This window comes from Molossus molossus, unplaced genomic scaffold (assembly GCF_014108415.1).
Source record: "Molossus molossus isolate mMolMol1 unplaced genomic scaffold, mMolMol1.p scaffold_m16_p_4, whole genome shotgun sequence".
Classification (NCBI taxonomy): Eukaryota; Metazoa; Chordata; class Mammalia; order Chiroptera; family Molossidae; genus Molossus; species Molossus molossus.
The window spans coordinates 33,184,189-33,204,286 of NW_023425377.1; the positions used below are offsets into that span (position 1 = coordinate 33,184,189).

The window sequence follows — 20,098 nt, forward strand, 5'->3', positions numbered from 1 at the left end:
TCACACTTGTATTCTCTAATCCAGTGCTTCCCAGCCTTCTGTACATTACAGCACCCAGAAAGTAATATTTGCATGATTCATTGGGATAAGTGTGGACAAAGGATGCTTAAAGTTGGAGGCAACTGCTCAGGGGGGCTTTGACTGCCCTGAACCTACCCAGCCTCTGTAGGAACTAAAGAGATCAGTGTTTTGGGCACATATGTTACCTATTTATGATTCACTAGGAATTCTGTGGGAAGCTTTGTTCTAACTCATTCTCAACATTGTAGCCAGAGAGAATTTGTTTTCAATGGAAATTTGATTTTTATCAGCCCTGCTTAAGATCTGGTGGCTTTCAATTATCTTCAAGGTAAATATTAAATTTTTATAAAAGACTTTTTTATTGATTTATAGAGAAAGAGGGAGAGAGAGAGAGAGAGAGAGAGAGAGAGAGAGAGAGAGAGATGTGAGAGCAAAACATTGATTAGCTGCCTCCTACACACCTCCTAATGGGATCAAGCCTGCGACCTGGGCATGTGCCCTGACTGGGAATTGAATTGTGTAAATCTTTTTTTTTTTTTATCCTCACCCGAGGACATTTTTCCATTTTTTGTTCAGGTAGAGTGGGAGGGAGAGAGAGGAACAGAGAGAGAGGGAAACATCGATGTGAAAGGAACACATCGAGTGGCTGCCACCCGCACGACCAACCAGGGCCGGGGACAAACTGCAACCGAGGTTCGTGCCCTTAGCGGGAACCGAACCTGGGTCTCTCAGGACCGCAGGCCGACGCTCTAACCGCTGAGCCAAACCGGCCAGGGCGAATTGTGTAAATCTTTTTGTGCATAGGACGACACTCAATCAACTGAACCACATTGGCCAGGGCAAATTTAAAAACAAAATTTTTTCTTTATTGATGTTAGAGAGAGGAAGGGAGAGGGAGAGAGAGATAGAAACATCAGTGAGAGAGAACATCAGTTGGCCGCCTCCTGCATGACCCCCACTGGGGATCGGGCCCACAACCTGGGCATGTGCCCTGACCAGGAATTAAATTGGTGACCTCTTGTTACATGAGTCAATTCTCAACCACTGAACCACACCGGCTGGGAATATTAAATTTTTTTTAACTCATCTTTATTGTTGAATGTATTACGGATATTCCCCCCTTTTTCCCCCATTAACTCCCTCCTCCCAAATCCCACCCCTCTCCAGCCTTACCCACACTATTGTCAGTGTCCATTGTTTGTGCATATATGCATAGAGGTTCTTTGGTTTATCTTATCCCGCCCTTCCTCCTCCCGATCCCTTTGAGGTTCATCAGTCTAACAACCAATTTGTACTTCTTAATTCCTTCATCTTTTTCAACCATCCTCCCTGCCCCCACCCAACTGACAAGCAACAAAAAGTTCTCAGTATCTGAGTCTATTTCTGTTCTGCTTGCTCATTTTGTTTGTAGATTCAGTTGTTGATAGATATATTATTGACATTTTATTGTTCATATTTTTGTTCTCTTTTAAGAAAACCCTTCAACATTTCATATAATACTGATTTGGTGGTGATGAACTCCTTTAGCTTTTTCTTGTCTGGGAAACTCTTGATACGTCCATCGATTCTAAATGATAGCTTTGCAGGATAGGGTAGTTTTGGTTGTAGGTTGTTGCTTTTCATCACCTTGAATATCTCTTGCCACTCCTTTCTGGCCTGTAAAGTTTCTTTTGAGAAATCAGCTGACAGTCTTATGGGAGCTCTTTTGTAGGTTACAGATTGCTTTTCTCTTGCTGTTTTTGATTCTCTCTTTGTATTTAACCTTTGGCATTTTGATGATGATGTATCTTGGTGTGGTCCTCTCTTTGGGTTCATCTTGTTTGGGACTCTCTGTGCTTCCTGGACTTGTATGTCTGTTTCCTTCACCAAGTTAGGGAAGTTTTCAGTCATTGTTTCAAATAGGTTTTCAACTTCTTGTTGTCTCTCTTCTCCTTCTGGCACTCCTATGATGCGAATGTTGGCATGCCTGAAGTTGTCCCGGAGGCTCCTTACACTATCCTCATTTTTTTGGATTCTTTTCTTTTTGCTGTTCTGATTGGGTGTTTTTTGCTTCCTTATATTCCAAATCAATGGTTTGCTTCTGGCTTCACCTGCTCTACTATTGATTCCCTGTAAATTATTTTTTATTTCAGTCAATGCGTCTTTTGTTTCTGACTGGTCCTTTGTTGTGTTGTGGATGTTCTAAGTTTCTTGGAGGTCTTCTTAAGTTCCTTGAAGGTCTCAACTAAGTTCCTTGAATGTCTCACCAAGTTTCTTGAGCAACCTTATAACCTGTTTTCTGAACTCTACAACTGATTGGTTGCTTATCTTCATTTTGTTTAATTCTTTTCCTGGAGTTTTGTTTTCTTTCATTTGGGACATGTTTCTTTGTCCCCTCATTTTGGCTGCTTCCCTGTGATTGTTTCTGTGTATTGGGTAGAGTTTCTATGTCTCCTAGGCTTTGTAGGGTGGCCTATTATTGTAGGTCTCCTGTACGGTCCAGTGGCACAGCCCCCTTGATTGCCCCAGCTGGACCCTTGAGGTGCACCCCTAGTGTGGACAGTTCATCCTTCTCTTGTAATTGAGTCTTGATTGCTGTTGGTATGTCAATGGGAGGGATTTACTCGGGCTGATCAGCTGCAAGGATTGGCTGTGCCCACTAAACTCTGGCCTGTGACTACCTTGGAGGATCAGCTGTGTAGGGGCCCATCACACAGAGCAAGACTTACTTCCTCAGGGCTCTGGTACCCACTGAGTTCACTCATTGAGTGTGTCACTTGTGGAGGTGGTGTTTCGATGTGGTCTGGAGCTGTCCACTGTGTGTACTGGCTCGGGGGCAAGATCAGCCATTGCCTGTGTTCTATCTAGGGCCACCGGCATAAGCTACAAAGTGATCTGCCAATGGCTGCTGCTTGTGCTGGGCTTGGAGGTACACAGGAAAAGCCAAGTTGTGAACCAAGGCTGGCTGCTTCTAGTGCCAGGCCTGGGGCCACTTAATGAGAAGTATGGAGCTCGCTGAGACCAGATGCTGCTTGTTTGAGAGATTTTAGGAAACTGAAGCAGGATCCAAGACAGGCAATCCTATAGTAAAGCCTTTGGAAACAGTTTGGGTGGGCCCGAAAGTTGGGTGGGCCCGAAAGTTGGGTGGGTCAGGGCGGGGCAAACAGTGGGATCCAGGTTGCTGGAGTCCCAGAAAGGGTGGCTGTCTGCCACTCCAGGGAAGGGCTCACCAAAGGAACATCAGCCTCCTCCAACACATCTGTCCAGGAGAAAGCTGCCTCTGCAGCCCTCATCCTGAGGCCAAACAGCTCAGTTCTTCCCTGTACTGTATGTCTCTGGCGCCCCTCAAGTTGCCTCCCTGCCCAAGCTTACAGGGAGCATGTCAGAGTAAGCGGAACTGCCTGGCCCTGACCGGTTTGGCTCAGCGGTTAGAGCATCAGCCTATGGTCCAGAGAGACCCGGGTTCGGTTCCCACTAAGGGCACGTGCCTCACTTGGTTGCAGTTTGTCCCTGGCCCTGGTTGGGTTGTATGGGTGGCAGCCACTTGATGTGTCCCTTTCACATCCATGTTTCTCTCTCACTCTCTTCCTCTCTTTCCCTCCTACTCTATCTGAACAAAAATGAAAAAATGTCCTTGGGTGAGGATAAAAAATAAATTAAAAAAAAAAAAAAAGGAACTGCCTGGGGCTCCAGCAGCCATAGCCTCCCTCTGCCTCAGTTCTTGCTGGGTTTTCCAGCCTGAAGTTATGGGGACTTCTCTTCCTGGCCCTAGAACCCTGAGCTGGACCCCTGGTGTGGAACGGGGACACCTCAGTCCTCAGGGAGGACCTTCCCAGCTGAGGTACCCTCCTGATTTTTATTTGCCACACTTGGGTATGGGACCAGCCTGTCTGCGCCTCCAACCCTCCTACCAGTCTCAGTGTGGCTGCTTCTGCTTCTGCTTCTGCTTCTGCTTCTTTAATTTTATAGTTGTAGGACTTCCATTCAGCTTGATTTCAGGTGGTTTTGAATGATGGTTGTGATGTAGTTTAATTGTAATTTTGATGTGGTTGTGGGAGGAGGCGAGTACTGTAGTTACTTACACCGCCATCTTGACCAGAAGTCTCTGGAATATTAAATTTATTTTTATTTATTTTTTCCTCACCCAAGGACATTTTTTCAGGGAGGGAGGGAGGGAGAGAGAGAGAGAAAAACATTGACGTGAAAGGGACACATTGAGTGGCTGCCACCCACATGACCCAACCAGGGCCGGCGACAAACTGCAACCGAGCGAGGCACATGCCCCTAGTGGGAACTGAACCCGGGTCTCTCTGGACCACAGGCTGATGCTCTAACCACTGAGCCAAACCGGAATATTATATTTTTTGTGGTGTAAGACCCTGCACGATCTGATTACAGCATCACCAGCCTCATCCTTTTAATATTCATTCTCATATGTTCATATTCTCTCTCTCTTCTCTCCCTCCCTCCTTCCCTCTCTCCCTTCCGTCAGCCTTACTGACTGTCATTTAGTTTCCAGACATGCCGTGTTCCAATTGACCTTTGCACATGCTGCTGCATTTGCCTGGAATTGCTTTCCCCAACTCTAACTTCTCCACTTAGTTAATTCTTACTCATCCTTCAGAGTTAGTTTAAAACTGCTTCTGTGATTTCCTTGAGTATACTAGGTGTTTCCTCCATTAGACAGTGTGCTTTTCCCTCAGAGCCCTCTTGCAGTGGTAGTTAAATGACTGTGTATGAATAAGTGTGTGACTTGCTTGTTGGATTTGACATGTTGGTTAAATTAATTATGTGTCAGTTCTTGGTGGTGAGGATGAAGCATTAATCAAGTCCAACAAGTTCCCTATTCTTATGGAGCTTACATTGAGATACAGATAATAAAGAAATAAGCAAGAAAATATCATGTAGCAAATGTGATGCTTTAGAGAGTTACTCCGTTTTTTTTTTTTTTTATCCTCACCCGAGGACATTTTTTTATTTTTTGTTCAGATAGAGTGGGAGAGAGAGAGGGAGAGAGAGAGAGAGAGAGAGAGAAAAACATCGACGTGAAAGGGACACATCGAGTGGCTGCCTCTCACACGACCCAACCAGGGCCAGGGACAAACTGCAGCCGAGGTACGTGCCCTTAGTGGGAACCGAAGGTCTCTCCGGACCGTAGGCCGACGCTCTAACTGCTGAGCAAACTGGCCAGGACTAATTTTTATCGATTTTTAGAGAGAGAGGAAGGGAGAGGGCGAGAGAGATAGAAACATAGATGAGAGAGAACCATCAACATTGATTGGCTGCCTCCTGCACAACCCCTTTGCTGGGGATCGAGCCTGCAACCTGGACATGTACCCTGACTGGAAATTGAACCGGCAATCTCTTGGTACATGGGTCGATGGTCAACCACTGAGCCACACTGGCTGGGCAAAAGAGTTCCTTCTTTGAATTGAGTAATCAGGGGAGTCATTTTTGAAAACGTGAAATTTCAGCTAAGGTCTGAATGAAAAGAAGCAACCAGCCACCTAAAAGTACCTGGAGAAAAATCATTCCAGCTAGAGGTACAGATGGTACCTTAAGGTTGGAATAATTTTGATGGAGTTGTTTAAGCAGTGAAAGGGGAAAAGAGGGGCAGTAAGGTTGGAGTGCTTGGCAGGGACCAGATCATGCAGGGCCTTATTGCCCAGGTTAAGGAGTTTGTATTTTATTCTCATTGTCATAGGAAGATAGTAGAGGATTTAGAGCAGAAAGTAACCTGATTTACATGTTAAAAATTCACGACAAACATTCAGGCTTGGATGATGGAGGCTTGGACCAAGGTGGTAGCAGTGGAGCTGGATTGAATGAAGAATATGATTTAGGAATATATTTGGAAGTAAAGAGCTGCTGATGCATTGGATGGGGAATATGAGTTTGCTTTAATCTACATATAAACATACATATTTTTAAATCATACAGATTTGTTTAACTTGTATGGAGAACATATAAAAAATTGGGCTAGACTCAGGATGCAGGGGTGAAATTGGTGGAGGAAACATCAATAACTTAAGATATGCAGATGACATCTTACTGGCAAGAAGTAGTGATGATTTGAAATGACTTCTGATGAAAGTGAAAAAAGAAAGTACTAAAGCAAGATTGCAATTGAACATCAAGAAGACAAATCATGACTACAGAAGAAATACACAGCCCTGGCCAGTTTGGTTCAGCAGTTAGCGCGTTGGCCCGCAGACCAGAGAGTCCCGGGTTCAGTTCCCACTAAGGGCACTTACCTCAGTTGCAGTTTGTGCCCGGCCCTGGTTGGGGTCGTGTGGGTGGCAGCCAGTCCATGTGTCTCTCTCACGTTGATGTTTCTTTCTCTCTCTCCTTCTTCCTCTCTCTTTCCCTCCCGCTCTATCTGAAGATAAGTGCCAAAAAAATCCTCGGGTGAGGATTAAAAAAAAAAATAATATGCAACTCTAACACAGACAATGAAGATACCAAAATTTTTGAAGATTTTGCTTACTTAGGTTCAGTCATCAATTTTAATGGAGACTATAGCCAGGAAGCCAAGAGAAGGCTGAGATTCAGAGTGGTGGCAATGGAAGAATTAGGAAAGATCACCAGTAGCAAAGATGTGTCATTAGAAACCAAAGCTGAGATCATCCACACCCTCATATTCCCAATTACTATGTACAGATATAAAAGTTGGACAGTGAAGAAAGCTGATAAGAAAAAATCAATTCATTTGAAATGTGATGTTGGAGAACTCTATAGGTACTCTGAAATGCCCGAGGAACAAGTGGGTTCTAGAGTAAATTAAACCTGAAACATCACTAGAGGCAAAAGTGACAAAACTGAAGCTGTCTTACTTCAGTCAGAGTTCTTTGGAAAAGAAAGTAATGCTGGAAAAAAATAGAAGGCAGCAGGAAAAGAGGAAGACTAAATGCAAGGTGGATTGATTCTATAAAAGAAACCATAAGCATGAGTCTACAGGAGCTGAGCAGGGCAGTTGAGGACAGGACATTGTGGACATCATTCACAGGGTCGCCAGGAGTTAAGAGCCGACTCATCTGCCCATAACACATGTAGGGTTTGTTTGTTTGTTTATTTTTTATCCTCACCCTAGGACATTTTTCCATTTTTTGTTCATATAGAGTGGGAGGGAGAGAGAGAAACATCGATGTGAAAGGAACACATCAAGTTGTTGCCACCCGCACGACCAACCAGGGCTGGGGACAAACTGCAACCAAGGAACGTGCCCTTAGCGGGAACCAAACCCGGGTCTCTCTGGACTGCAGGGTGACGCTCTAACCACTGAGCCACACTGGCCGGGGCACACATGTAGGGTTTAAAGAGAAGAATAGAATTGGGGATGGCTTCTGTGTTTTGTTTGTTTGTTTCTTTGGTTTTTAAGTTGAACAGTTGGATGAGTGCTATTCACTGAGATGGAGAAGACTGGGAGGGGATGAGGTGACTATAAATCAATTGTGTTTGTTTTAGGTATGTTAAGTTTGGGCTTGACATCCAAGAGGATATGTTTTGTAAGTAATTGGATGTATAAATCTGGAATTGAGGGGAGGTCAGGGTTGGAGATATAAATTTGGGAGTCATTTAAATTAATGTTTACAACAATGAGGCTAGATGAGAGTTTCTGAGAGAACGTATAGGTGGGGAAAAGAGAAGTTCAGGGACAAGTTCCTGGAAAATGCCAACATTTTGAAGTTGAGCAGAGGAATAGTCAGCAAAAGAGAACTTAGAAGGAGTGTAGCAGTGATGGAGGAGGAAAGTAGGAGTGTGGTATCATGACAGCTAAGAGAAGAAATTATTTTAAGAATTGTGTTGAATGCTGTTGATGAGTAAGAATGGATTGAGTAAAAAGGGAATAGAGAAGTAACCACTGCTTTGGGCAACATAGAGCTCATTGGTGAGCTGGACCACAGATTAATAGAGTAGATGGACATGAATGGAGAGGTCAGGAGCAAATGGGAGGTAAGGAAGTGGAGGCAGCTACTAAAAACAAGTGGTTTAAGAAGTTTTGCTAAGAAGGGGAGGAGAGAATGGGAGTAGTACCTACAGGAGAATGTGAGATCAAGAAAGACAAAAAAGTGATTTGCCTCACCAAGAAGGATGTTATAGAAAAAGAGAAATGGAAGAGTAAGGAGAAATAAAAAGGATAACTGGGGGAATGAAATTTTGAGAAGGTGAGTGGAGATGGACAGTGCCCAGGTGGAAGGGTTGCATTTTGATAGACGCAGGGACACTCCATTTTAGCAATAGGGAAAGAAGGGAGTGTGGAGGTGGAGGTGGAGGTGGAGGTTGGGTAGTGGATCTGGTAGTGGGAAGAAGAGGGAATCCTTATCAGATTGCTTGTATTTTTTCAGTGGGCTGGGAAGAGGGTGAGGAGGGGAGAAGAGGAGAGAGTATAGGAGATTTGAGGAGAACAAGGTATGAAGTAGTTATTTTGAAGAGCAGACAAGTGAACATATTAAGGAAGTTTAATAGGATATCCACACAGTGTTGTGTGACCATTTGAGATTCACCATCCTGAGTTTAAAGGCAAACCATTCAGCACAGTTAAGTGATTTTCACCAGCAACATTCAGCTGTTCAGGTACAAGCATGGAGTTGTTAGATGGTTGGGTTTCACTTGGGTTGGCATTTAGCCAGGCAAGTGCAGCAGAAGGAGAGAGTGGCAAAGGAGAAAAGGGTGTTTACAAGGGGAATAAAGATCAGTGATAGACTGGGTAGGAGGGGAAAAGGCCATGGAAGCATAATGGATAATAAAAAACTTGCTGAGTGATGAGGTTGAAGAAGTGCTGGAGAGAGAGTTATCAGATAGAAGTGATCTGAAGAACAGAACTAGGAAGGTAGTGGTAGTGACATTGACATTTTGGAGGTGGTGTAATGACTGGTGTTGACAAGATCTCTAGGATATTACCATGGATCGGTCACTGAGTTGGAGTAAAGTAAAGATTGTGAGGAGAAAGGAGGTCATGGGATTGGTGGATCATCTACATTCTTGTTGAAGTCACCTTGAATGGTGGAAAGAAAGACGGTGAGTCATCAGGGAATGAGGGACATTCCCTAAGGATGTTGGTAGATTGCAGCAACAAGGATGGGGAAGATGATGGTAAAGCATGGTGCCACAGACTTCAAGAACCAGGGTTTTTGGAGGGAAGAAGAGAAATAGTTTGGCAGTTGGCTGAAGGAATGAATGGAAGGATGGATGGATGGAAATTTATGCTTTTATTAAGTAGCTCTCATTGAAAATTAAAAATCTCTGAACTGCTGGATGTGGTTCTACTTTTAAAAACTCCCTCCTTTTTACCAGAGGATGGCAAATTATATAGCCTCCTGGCCAGATCTGGCTTGCTGCCTGTTTTTGTGTTTCTAGAACACAGCTACCGGAATTCATTTATACCACACCCATTTGTTTACACATTGACTGTGGCAGCTACAATGGCAGAGTTGAGTAACTGTGAGAAAGACTACACAATGACACCACAATGCCAAAGATATTTACTGTCTGGTCCTTTATAGAAAATGTTTGCTGACTCCCACTTTTGAATAGTAGCTGTCAAATTTTAGTGTTCCTCAGAATCACGTGGAGAGTTGTGAAAACACAGATTGTTGGGCTCCACCCCTAGAATTGCTGATTTAGTCAATCTGAGTTGGGGCCCAAGAATGTGCATTTCTAATACATTCCCAGGTGTTGCTGATGCTGCAAAAATTTTTCAGGGAACTCACTTTAAGAGCCATTGCTTTAGCTATTTAAGGTAGTGGTCAGGTTCTTTCTTCCCTTAATCTTCTTTGAGCCACATGTTCCTACCTACTTCCGCTACTTACCACTTGACATGATGTACTGGCTTGTCTCACCCTGTTTAAGCCCGGTGCCTACACAGGTCATAATTCTGTGCATGAAGCCTGGTCAGCGCCATATGCTTTTGAGCAGTTGCCCCTCCTGGCTCTTCGCTTACCAATGAGCTTGCTTTCTACGTTCTTCCCTGGGTTGTTTGATGGACGGACTCTCTCTGGGACTACATGAAGCTGGTGCATTAGGGAGAGATCACCTAAACCCTAGAAGGACTAAGAGGCCAAACACTGCTGTTTGGAGGAAATAAGAATTTCCCCCATCAGTGTGCCTCTGCTGTAAGGTGCTTGAGTAATGTAAAGGTTCCTTGGAAGTCTGACCCCATATGGTACCCAATGTCAGAGTTTCTTAGCAGGGAAAAGAAACACCTGGGAGAAAAACAAGGTCAGTCAGCTGGACCAAGTCTTTCATCCTTGTCTTTCAGCAGAGGAACCTCTTTTTTTTCCCTGTGTGGCAGAAAAGGGGCTGTATTAGTTATTTATTGCTACGTAACAAATTACCCCCAGACTTAGCAGCTGAAAACAACAAATATTTCTTTCTTTTTTTTTTTTTTTTTATCCTCACCCGAGGACATTTTTCCATTTTTTTTTTTTTTTTTTGTTCAGGTAGAGTGGGAGGGAGAGAGAGGAACAGAGAGAGAGAGAGAGAAACATCGATGCGAAAGGAACACATCGAGTGGCTGCCACCCGCACAACCGACCAGGGCTGGGGACAAATTGCAACCGAGGTACGCGCCCCTAGCGGGAACCGAACCCGGGCCTCTCAGGACCGCAGGCCGACGCTGTAACCGCTGAGCCAAACCGGCCAGGGCAACAAATATTTCTTATTTCAGTTTCTGTGGGTCTGGAATTTGGGCATGGCTCACTGGGTGCTAGTGGCTCGGGTCTCTCACAAAGTTACTATCAAGTTGTTGGCAGGGCTGTGGTCTCACCTCAAGGTTCCACGGAAGGGCGAAGAGGGCTCTGCTTCCAACCTCACTCACATAGTTGTTGGCAAGCCTCAGGCTTTTGACACATGTGGTCCTCCCAGGTGGCCTCATGGTGTGGCAGCTGTCTTCCCTTAGGAGGAACAGTCAGGATGTGTGTGTGTTGGGGGGTGGGGTGGGGGGGGAGACGAGAAGAGAAACCTCTTAAAGATCTTCTCAAAGCAGTTTCTAAAAGATGCAGAGACAGTAGCCCCTTCTAAGATTTCTCTCTATTCTCCTGCTTCATGCCTAAAATTGATTTGTCTTTCTTTTGCTAGTCATATATATAACTTTTTCAGAAGTTGCCTTGTAGCCTAGCTATGTCCTTAATGGTGAAGTGGATGTACCTGAAGAGTTCACAAGTGAACATGTGTCCCTGGATCAGTGGTCTCTTGGGTTTGGCCTTTCCTGCCCCTGATGAGTGCTCCTTGCCCATCTGCACGTTCGGAGCTCTGCATAGCTCCTGCTCTGTAGCTCTGCCATCTCTGTATCATTTCCCTTTCTGACTGTGCCCCTCAAAGCCTTTCTTTTTCCCTCTTCCTCCTCTTCTTTTCTGGCCTTCTCATTTTACCCCTTGTCTTCCAAGACATGCCTCCTCAGCCCTCACTGAATTCTTGGCCTCTTGCTAAACTTCCCCACTGTGGGCAGCTGGCACCCTCTGGCCACTTACAGTTCCGCAAACTGAGAGAACGTGAGCATCATTGAGGCTCTTGGGTTTTTAATTTGGAGGTCATGGGAGACAGTGAGAAGGTAGAGTTTGCCTCAGGTTTTTTAAAATTATTATTATTATTATTATTAATAGTAGAGCTTGAAGTTAGCAGCTGTCTGAAGAAGCTGAGGATTCAGCAAAGAAGTGTATGGCCAGGGTAGGTTAAACTCAAGGTCAGAAACATGGAGCTCAGAGCAGAGGGTCTCTGAGCACAGATCTCACAGAACATCAGGGGCAAAGGGAACCAAGACTGTCTGTCATGCCTGCTGCCCCTGTAGACTGGATTGGAGGCAGGGGACAAGCCAGCAGGTCTGCTTTTATCTGCCATGTCTCCCCACTTCCCTGAGCTACATTGTACCTCTTACTTATTTTGTCCTTAAGAGTTCATTTGAAGAAAGAGTTCTGTGGCTAAAGAAAAATAAGGGAGTAGGGACACTGATGTTGTCCAAATTGTCATTTTACAAATGGGGAAATAGAGGGTGAGGGCGGGGGGACTCTGTTCTGTACCCCAAGAAATGATAAACAAAGTATTTAGAGAAAGAGAAGACAAACTTCCTGAGAAAAGAAAATGTCTGTAGAGATAGCATCACAAGATGGATTACCTCAGGAGTCTATTTGAGAGATCATGTCATGTCAGAAAAGTTCTAGGGACTTGAGTCTCTTTCTTCTGTGAGAGGATAAGAATGCAATACCAGCCCCTCAGTCTGACTCCCAGAAAGAACCTCCGGCCAATGAGCAATAAGTCTAACAATTTCAGTTCCCTGTCCATGCTGAGCCCCACAGGAAATCTCAGAATTTCACATCAGGACAAGGCCCCACAAGAATGTCGCTGCACCCAGAGCTCTGTGGTTTGGTGTCACCAGAGACTTTCCTAGGGAAAGAGTTCTGAGGGAGATTGCTCAGCAAGACAAAAATGCTGCAGCGAGGCCAGCAAATGCCTTCCCAGGACTCCTGGTGGAGGTTTGGGTTTAAAATGCCTCCTGGAGTTTATATAGCATAGCCCCCTTGTAGCTTCCAGCAGCCCTGTTACTGAGCAATTTCTCAAGGATTTCCAACTTCAGGATGTGGGAAATTGGGATGGTTGGTTTTACATGTTGGCCTGATAAGGTGTAAGGACCTGTTCTGTTTGTGGGAGTAAGGCTTTGATGCCCCAGGATCGGTGAAGTTTGAGTTGTAGACCTATGTATATCCAGGAGCAGAGGTTAGAGGGCAATGCCCCAAACTACAAACCATCTTGAAGGGTGGCTTTGGTGGGTGTTCCTCAGTCATTCAAGTCAGTGGGGAGAAAGAACTAAAAAGGAGCAGTAGCCCTGGCCGGTTTGGCTCAGCGGTTAGAGCATCCGCCTGCGGTCCGGAGAGATCCGGATTCGGTTCCCGCTAAGGGCATGTACCCGGCCCTGGTTGGCCGTGTGGGTGGCAGCCACTCAATGTGTCCCTTTCACATCGATGTTTCCCTCTCTCTCTCTCTTCCTCTCTCTCCCTCCCACTCTATCTGTGCAAAAAATGGAAAAATGTTCTCGGGTGAGGATAAAAAATAAAAATAAAAAAATAAAAAGAAGCAGTATATGTACAGGTAAATCAGTAAGGCATCATTTCCTATAATAAATGCATTTTTATTCAACAGGTATTGAATTATTATTATGTGTCGTTCATTCTTCTAGACACTGGGACTGTATCAGCAAACTAAAAAACTCCTGCCCTCACAGACCTTTTCTTATAAGGGAGGACAGACAGACAGATTCTGCTGGTGGTTGATAGGTGTCATGGAGGAAAGTTGGGGTGAGAATAGGGAGTATGGGGCTGCACATAATCAAGAAGGCCTTTCCCCTAAGGTGACGTTGAGAAGGGCCGACAGAAGTGAGGGAGCAAGTAATGTGGCTATCTGGGAAAGGTTGTTACTGCAGAGAGAGCCAGAGGGCAGAGGCCAGGCAGGAGCACAGCAAGTGGACTGGAGGGACAGCTCAGAAGACATTGTGGCTGGAGCTGAGAGGGAGTTGTGGGCGGGGAGGTCAGCGAGTCAGCTGAGAACAAAACTACATGATTTTTTGAAAAGTTGTTACCTTTTACTTTGAGTAAAAACCTATTGGAGGGTTTTAAAAAGTGTTAAAAGATGACTGTGGCCACTGTGGAGAAGAAACTGAAGGGGGTCAAGGGCAGAAGAACAGAGACCACTTATGAGGCTGTTCGTTAAGGTCAGATTCTGGATACATTTTGAGATAGTGCTAACAGGATTTGTTGGTTGGTGGATATCAGCTGTGACAGAAGAGTCAAAGATGACACCAAAGTTTCTGTCTTGAGCAATTACAAGAGTGGAGTTATTTACAGGAATGGGGAAGGCAGGGTCCACAGAATTGACTAAGCAGTTTTAGGAAGAAGCTGTGGAGGTCATTGGCGCCTTCATTCTCTCCGTTGTCTCTGACAGTCTTGATTTGTATTTGGGTCAATTCTACCACAGTTTTGGGGGGAGAAGTATGGTCCCATAATACTAACTTTTAGGGATCCTTACTTATGCCTGTACAGTTCAGTGTGGTTAGAGGCTGTGGGTCCAGAAGAGCCTTGGAGTAGATTCTGTCTCTGGGGGAATCCCCCATTTCAGGTGCTATGTTGGTTTCCTAGGGCAGCATAACTAATTACCACAAAGTGGGTGGTTTAAGACAACAGACATTTATTCTCTCATAGTTCTGGAGGCTAGATGTCCAAAATCAAAGTGTTGTAGGGCCCTGCTCTCTCTGAAGGGTCTAGGGAAGAATTCTTCCTTTCCTCTTCTGAGCTTCTGGTGGATGCTGACCATCCTTGGCCATCCTTGGCTTATAGATGCAACCCTCCACTTTCTGCTTCCATCAATGTATTGCATTTTTCCTGTGTGTCCCTTTGTCTTCATGTGGCATTCTTATTATGAGGACACTAATCATTGGGTTTAGGGCCCAGCCTAATCCAGTATTACCTCATATTAACTTGGTTACATCTTCAAACACCTTATTTCCAAATTAGGTCACATTCACTGATACCAGTGGTTAGGACTTTAACATATCTTTTTATGAGACAGTTCAACCCACAACAGATGCTTCGGTCTGAGTTTGACAAATGAGAGTCTTTTGGGCTTAGATGTATTTGAGGATGAGATAGGACCTATTGAAATACAGTTAGAAAACAGGTCCCTCTGTGCTAGGGATCCCGTCTGCTGGGATGAAAAAAAAATTTAATGTCCAGTAAGTTTTTGTTTTTTTTTTAAATCCTCACCCAAGGAGAGTTCCATATTTTGTTCAGATAGAGTGGGAGGGGGAGAGAGAGAGAGAGAGAGAGAGAGAGAGAGAGAGAGAGAAACATTGTTGTGAAAGGGACACATTGAATGTCTCCACCCGCACAACCCAACCAGGGCCGGGGACAAACTGCAACTGAGGTAATTGCCCTTAGCGGGAACTGAACCTGGGTCTCTCTGGACCGCAGGCTGACGCTCCAACTGCTGAGCCAAACCAGCCAGGGCAGTTCTGTAAGTTTAGTTAAAGATTTAAAAATAGACAAGTTCATTTTGCATTATTTTTTTGAATCTTGAAGACTTTAGGATATGAAGTGGTAAAGTCATAACTGGAAGTGGAAGACAGAACAAATAGACATTATGAAATGAAGACTTTCAAAGCTAAGAATTACTTTGATTTTGATCTAAATTTTATCTGAATCGATTGTCCAGAGGCCGGGGCAGTAGGTAGAAAAGCTCTTGCAGATGATCCAAATTTGTGCTTTGCCAGTTGGGGCAGCAAGTCGGCAGAGATGGAGTGCAGCAACCTGGGGCCCTGAGCCCTGCGCCTTGAGCTCCGGCTGACTACCAAAGGAGTACAAACCTGTGTGCTCCACTAGCCTTTTCCCTAGATTCCCACGGGGCTGGATGCCACATGGCACTCACTGTCTAGCTACTGCCCCCCTTCTCTGCAGCACCCAGTACATGTACATTCTTCAGTGGTGTGTCAGGAGTTATTAGTATTTTCTTCTTTTTAACTCACCACAAGTACAGTCTAAAGGTTGTTTATCAAAGGAAGTTTACGTTCCCATTCTGATAATCACAGTGATAGGACTATATCAGGTTTAGCAATATAATTAAACAAAATTCTTTAGCAATAACATACACTTGTGGTGACCGTGACCAGATAATGGTTACATGAGTTTTTTGTTTGGTTTTTTAATCCTCACCTGAGGATGTATTTACTGGTTTTTAGAGAGAGAAAGGGGAAGAGAGAGAGAGACATCAATTGGTTGCCTCCCATACATGCACTGACCAGAAATTGAATCTGCAACCTGGGTATGTGCCCTGACTGGGAATTGAACACGTGACATTTCGGTGCATGGGATGACACTGCAGCCAACTGAGCCACACCAGCCAGGGTGGTTCTGTGAGTTTTTATGGCGTTCCTGTTGTTTGTAAGGAATTGTGTGCAGGTTGGACAGATGGTAGATAGGTAGAGATAGGGCTCTTTCTAGTCTTCAGGAAATTTGAAGTAGGGACTAGGTAAACAGGAATAAAAACTGATTAAGATTTGTGGATGCCATAGCATTTCGCATACGGGGGGGGGGTATCTAAATGTATCATTTAATAAGTATCTGGGCAGAGAGGGAGAAATTGGAGGCAGGGATATGAAGAGAGGTTTAGTGGTGCAGGCCTTGAGCAATAGAGGCATTTGTTTAGATTTTCCTGCAAGGCCTGTCAGACCAGGCTACTCACCTGTCCTCTGCCCTAGCTTTCCCTGGGTCTCCTGGGTACTCTAGTGGTCAGTGTGAAGCCACGGTTGCTTGTGCGAAGGTAGGTTTGCGAGAAGGGCACTGGCTGTGTCTGGACTGCCTGGGCCAGGGCTCTGCATTACTGGCTCCAGTGTGGCTTAGTCACATACATCCTTGGAGGGGATTATTTTGAATATTCCTTGAAAAGGGACCTTCATTTCATGTCTGTTAAGTGGGAATGCAGCCACAACTATGTCTTCAGGGCAGGGACCAGTGGTAAAGCACCATACTTCTGGGGTGACCACAGGGCAAATAATGTACAGGCATCATTTCCTTTGACTAATCTTTTGAAATCCTGGTCCAGATGTGACTCCTGAAAGTAAAGTTCTTTGTCTAAATTGAGATTTTTAATTTAGGACCCAGATGGGAAAGGAGGTAAACTTCCAAAAGGTCTGTTTTACTCAGTGTGTCACTGTCCTGGATTCCTGGCAGGCAGCAGTTTCATTAGAAAAGCAGATTTAATCCTGACTCATCTGCCTCAGTGAGACGTGTGATACAACTTTTTAGGGCTCACAAAGCCTGTCATGTCGCTGGACAGAGCAGAGGGTACACTGTCCATTCTGCAGTGGTGGCGGCTACAGGACCTGGCCAGGGCCATGGAAAACCTTCAGAGACAGTCTGCTATGGGGCCGGAACTTTGTCCTGGAATTTCCTGGCCTTTGTCTGGTGTATCTTCATGTACCCAGACGACTGTTTTTAGAGTCTACTTCCTTCTGGGGAAGAGTGCTACTGCCTTCTACAGCGCTCTGCTTTCTGTACCAAGCGACCTCCTCCCCCCACAGGTCAGGGATCAGTTATGTGTACCTGGCTCCCAGTTGACAACATGCTCCTGGAAGTCACTGGTCACAGGGTAGAAGCCATGACCATTGGGCATAAAAGTCACATCTGCCAACATAACCCGTTCACCCTAACCCTTGTTTTCTTTCGCATATTGCAGCAGAAAAAATCCTACCTGGAGCGCAGTGTGAAGGAAGCTGAAGACAACATCCGGGAGATGCTGATGGCACGAAGGGCACAGTAGGAAGCCTCTAAGGAAGCTTTTCCCCTCCCATTCCTGGCAAGGACAAGGGGCCTGTGCAGGGAAATGGCCTCTGCTTTACCCTGATGCTGTTTTATCTGGATGGTCTGGTAACCCTGTTTTTTCTACATCACCCTGAGCCCTTCAAAACCCACCCCTCTATTATTTATCCTGGCTCTGCCTGCCACCCCTGCCTAAGACACTCCTCCCCTGGGTTGAGTCATGAACTCCCCAGAGAGGGAAGATGGGAACCAGGACAGATAGGGGAGCTCTGCCCATGCCCCCTACTAGTCATGGTGGTCAGACCAATAAAAGGCATCTGTGCCACTCTGCCAAGTCTGCTTTTCTTGAGCTGACAAATGAGAACAGAGAGGTAGAGGCTATCTCTATCTGAGCTCTTCCCTGTCCCAGTGCATGAAGCCTTCCCCTCTTTTGCCATTTCTTATCCTTTGAGTAAACCCCTCAGGCTAACAGCCTTCATGGAATGTGCAGATAAGAAAGGAGACCAGGGCATAGCTGAATTTTAAGTGAGGACAGCAGTTCCTTGGTGGCAGTTTGCCTAAAGATTCCTGCTTCCTCATAAACATTCCAAAAGAAAATTCAGTAATAAGCCAGCAGCACCTCCAAGACTCTCCCCCTTTGGTCATTGTCATAAGAGGGGACACGATGATCCTGAGGCCTCCTAGAGACTCAGGGGCAGCGGTGTGCTGGACTGGCTTACACTAGCTTGGGAGAGCCAGTTACTCAATTTTCAGGAATTTTGTTGCAAGACAGTTGTTAAACACAGCCATTATTAAACATTAAATTATGTAACTTTACAATTAAATTATTAAAGAACAAGGGTAATAAATGTTCAAAACATCTCTCTTCCTAATAACTAAATCGGCTGATGTATATTTTTGAGGTTAACAGTCTATATTGTATCTGGACAGTGGAACTACTACATAATGGTGCACTCTTGTGCTTCTCTTCCCAACTCCACTCAGAATATCATGGTAGCTTGACATCAGCTGTGGTGGGACCATTTACTCCACAGAAATCAGGTGATGCTACAAAAATGTTTTTTTGTTTGTTTTTGAAGAGCTGTTAGTTAAATATTTATAAGCACATCACGGCTCAGAGGGAAGTGGGTAGGCTGGCAGCTCAGCGCCACCCTGTGGCCAAAGCTGAGATAAGTGGCTGACTGGTTTGAATTATTCTCTCTTTCGTTGGGGGGGTAGGGGGGGCGCGGCGTCGCATATTTACCAAGAGGCCCTTTCCTAGGCTCTGGATAAAAGTAGGTATGGCTCATTGGTGAGGGCCCCGTGACCTAGCTGAAGGCTACCCAGTCTTGGGACTACTTTCCTAATGACACCCACTCTGTTCATGTAGCAGAATGAAAAGGTAAATAGGCTCCTCATCATATACTGGGCAGTGGCCACTAGCTAAGACACCCAGGACTTTATCTGGAATAATTCAGACAGTTGAAGTTTAGACATGTTTATTGAAACATACAGGGTGTTAGCAGAGTAATCAATCAGTGGTATGTTACATTACGCTACTACCTTGAGTGTAATTTAAAAATTATAAATATGTATTTCATAACTAAGCCTTTGGCCAAAAAAAAAAGGAAAATCATTTAGCACATTTGTGAAAGGCCAATAGGAAATGGATTTTGAACATTAGAAAGATCAAGTCATTGAATTAAATAGCTAATCTAGAATCCCACTGTGTTGAAGTGTCTGCGCAAAGCTAGTCATTTCTTTCAGCGATCAGAAGAGATGGGGGCAGTCACCCCTGGAGGTGGCAGAAGAGTTGGCAGGACGGCAGGGCCAGGCAGGTCAGGTGAGCATGTCCCAGAGACAGCAACAACAGAGAGCAGTCCAGCAGGCTGTGAGGCAGGTAGATGGGCCCAGGTCATCCCTTCTTTGGTCTTCCACCACATACACTGGCATGGAGAGGAGAGGTGAGAATGAATGAATGTGGCAAAAGCCCTGGGCCCTACAGCAGAGCCCAAGCCTTTTAGACCAGGGGAGGGTTCCGGCCACTATGGATGATGAAGGGAGGAAGGGTGGCTGAGCTCCACAGCTGCTTTCCCTCCTCCTCCTCAGGACACACATCCCTGCAGGGCCAAGCACTGGGGAACCTATACGGCAGCCAGAGTTGAGATCAGAAATGTCCATTGCTATCTGGTCAGTGTTGGCTAACCCAACTTGTTTTCTAGACCAGGTGGCACAATGTCCCATACCCTATTGGGGTCTGGGGGGAATGTTTTATTTAAATACAGCTAAGCTCTCTACCAAGAGTGAAAGAGTAACCACAAATCTTAGTTTTTCATACGTGGGCAATGCACAGTATCAGAATGTGCCCCTACCTTTGAACTTGTACACAAAGCAGTGGAAGGCAGGAGCCTGTCACTCTTCCTTTTTCTCAGAATGGAGTTGGAAATCTGAGCCCTGTCAGGACTTAAGTGCTCTGTTAAGAGATTGGAGTGCAAAACAAATCCGCAGGTCAAGGACCCCAACCACCCTTCACTCGTCAGCTGACTTTCATCCAACATCAGCCTCTCTTCCTTTAAGGACATCCCTAAAATGGCTGATGATGATCAGCCTTGGCCTCAGAGAATCTGTGGCCATTTTAAAGAAAATCTCAAGAACCACCACCATCATCAGACTTAGGTAAAGGCAATAAGGATTTTAAATTTTTTGAAAGTCCATGAATCTTATCAATTAAACCAGTCCCTTGGCGATCTTCTTTCAGTTCTATTTTTGCACATCTATTTATACACCTCCTCTCTTTGTAACTTCCTCTTTGGAGCCTTGTAT

At 45.1% G+C, this 20,098-nt stretch overlaps 1 protein-coding gene across 1 annotated transcript in view; it reads left to right on the forward strand.

The window, feature by feature from the left end:
- The window catches only part of PFDN1 (prefoldin subunit 1), a 70,093-nt gene extending 51,945 nt beyond the window's left edge, over positions 1–18,148 (forward strand). The window contains exon 4 of the mRNA XM_036241412.1: positions 17,214–18,148. Coding sequence (XP_036097305.1) covers positions 17,214–17,297 — 84 coding nt within the window. The 3' untranslated portion in view covers positions 17,298–18,148. The remainder of the gene's footprint in view (positions 1–17,213) is intronic.
- The last annotated feature ends 1,950 nt before the right edge of the window (positions 18,149–20,098 follow it).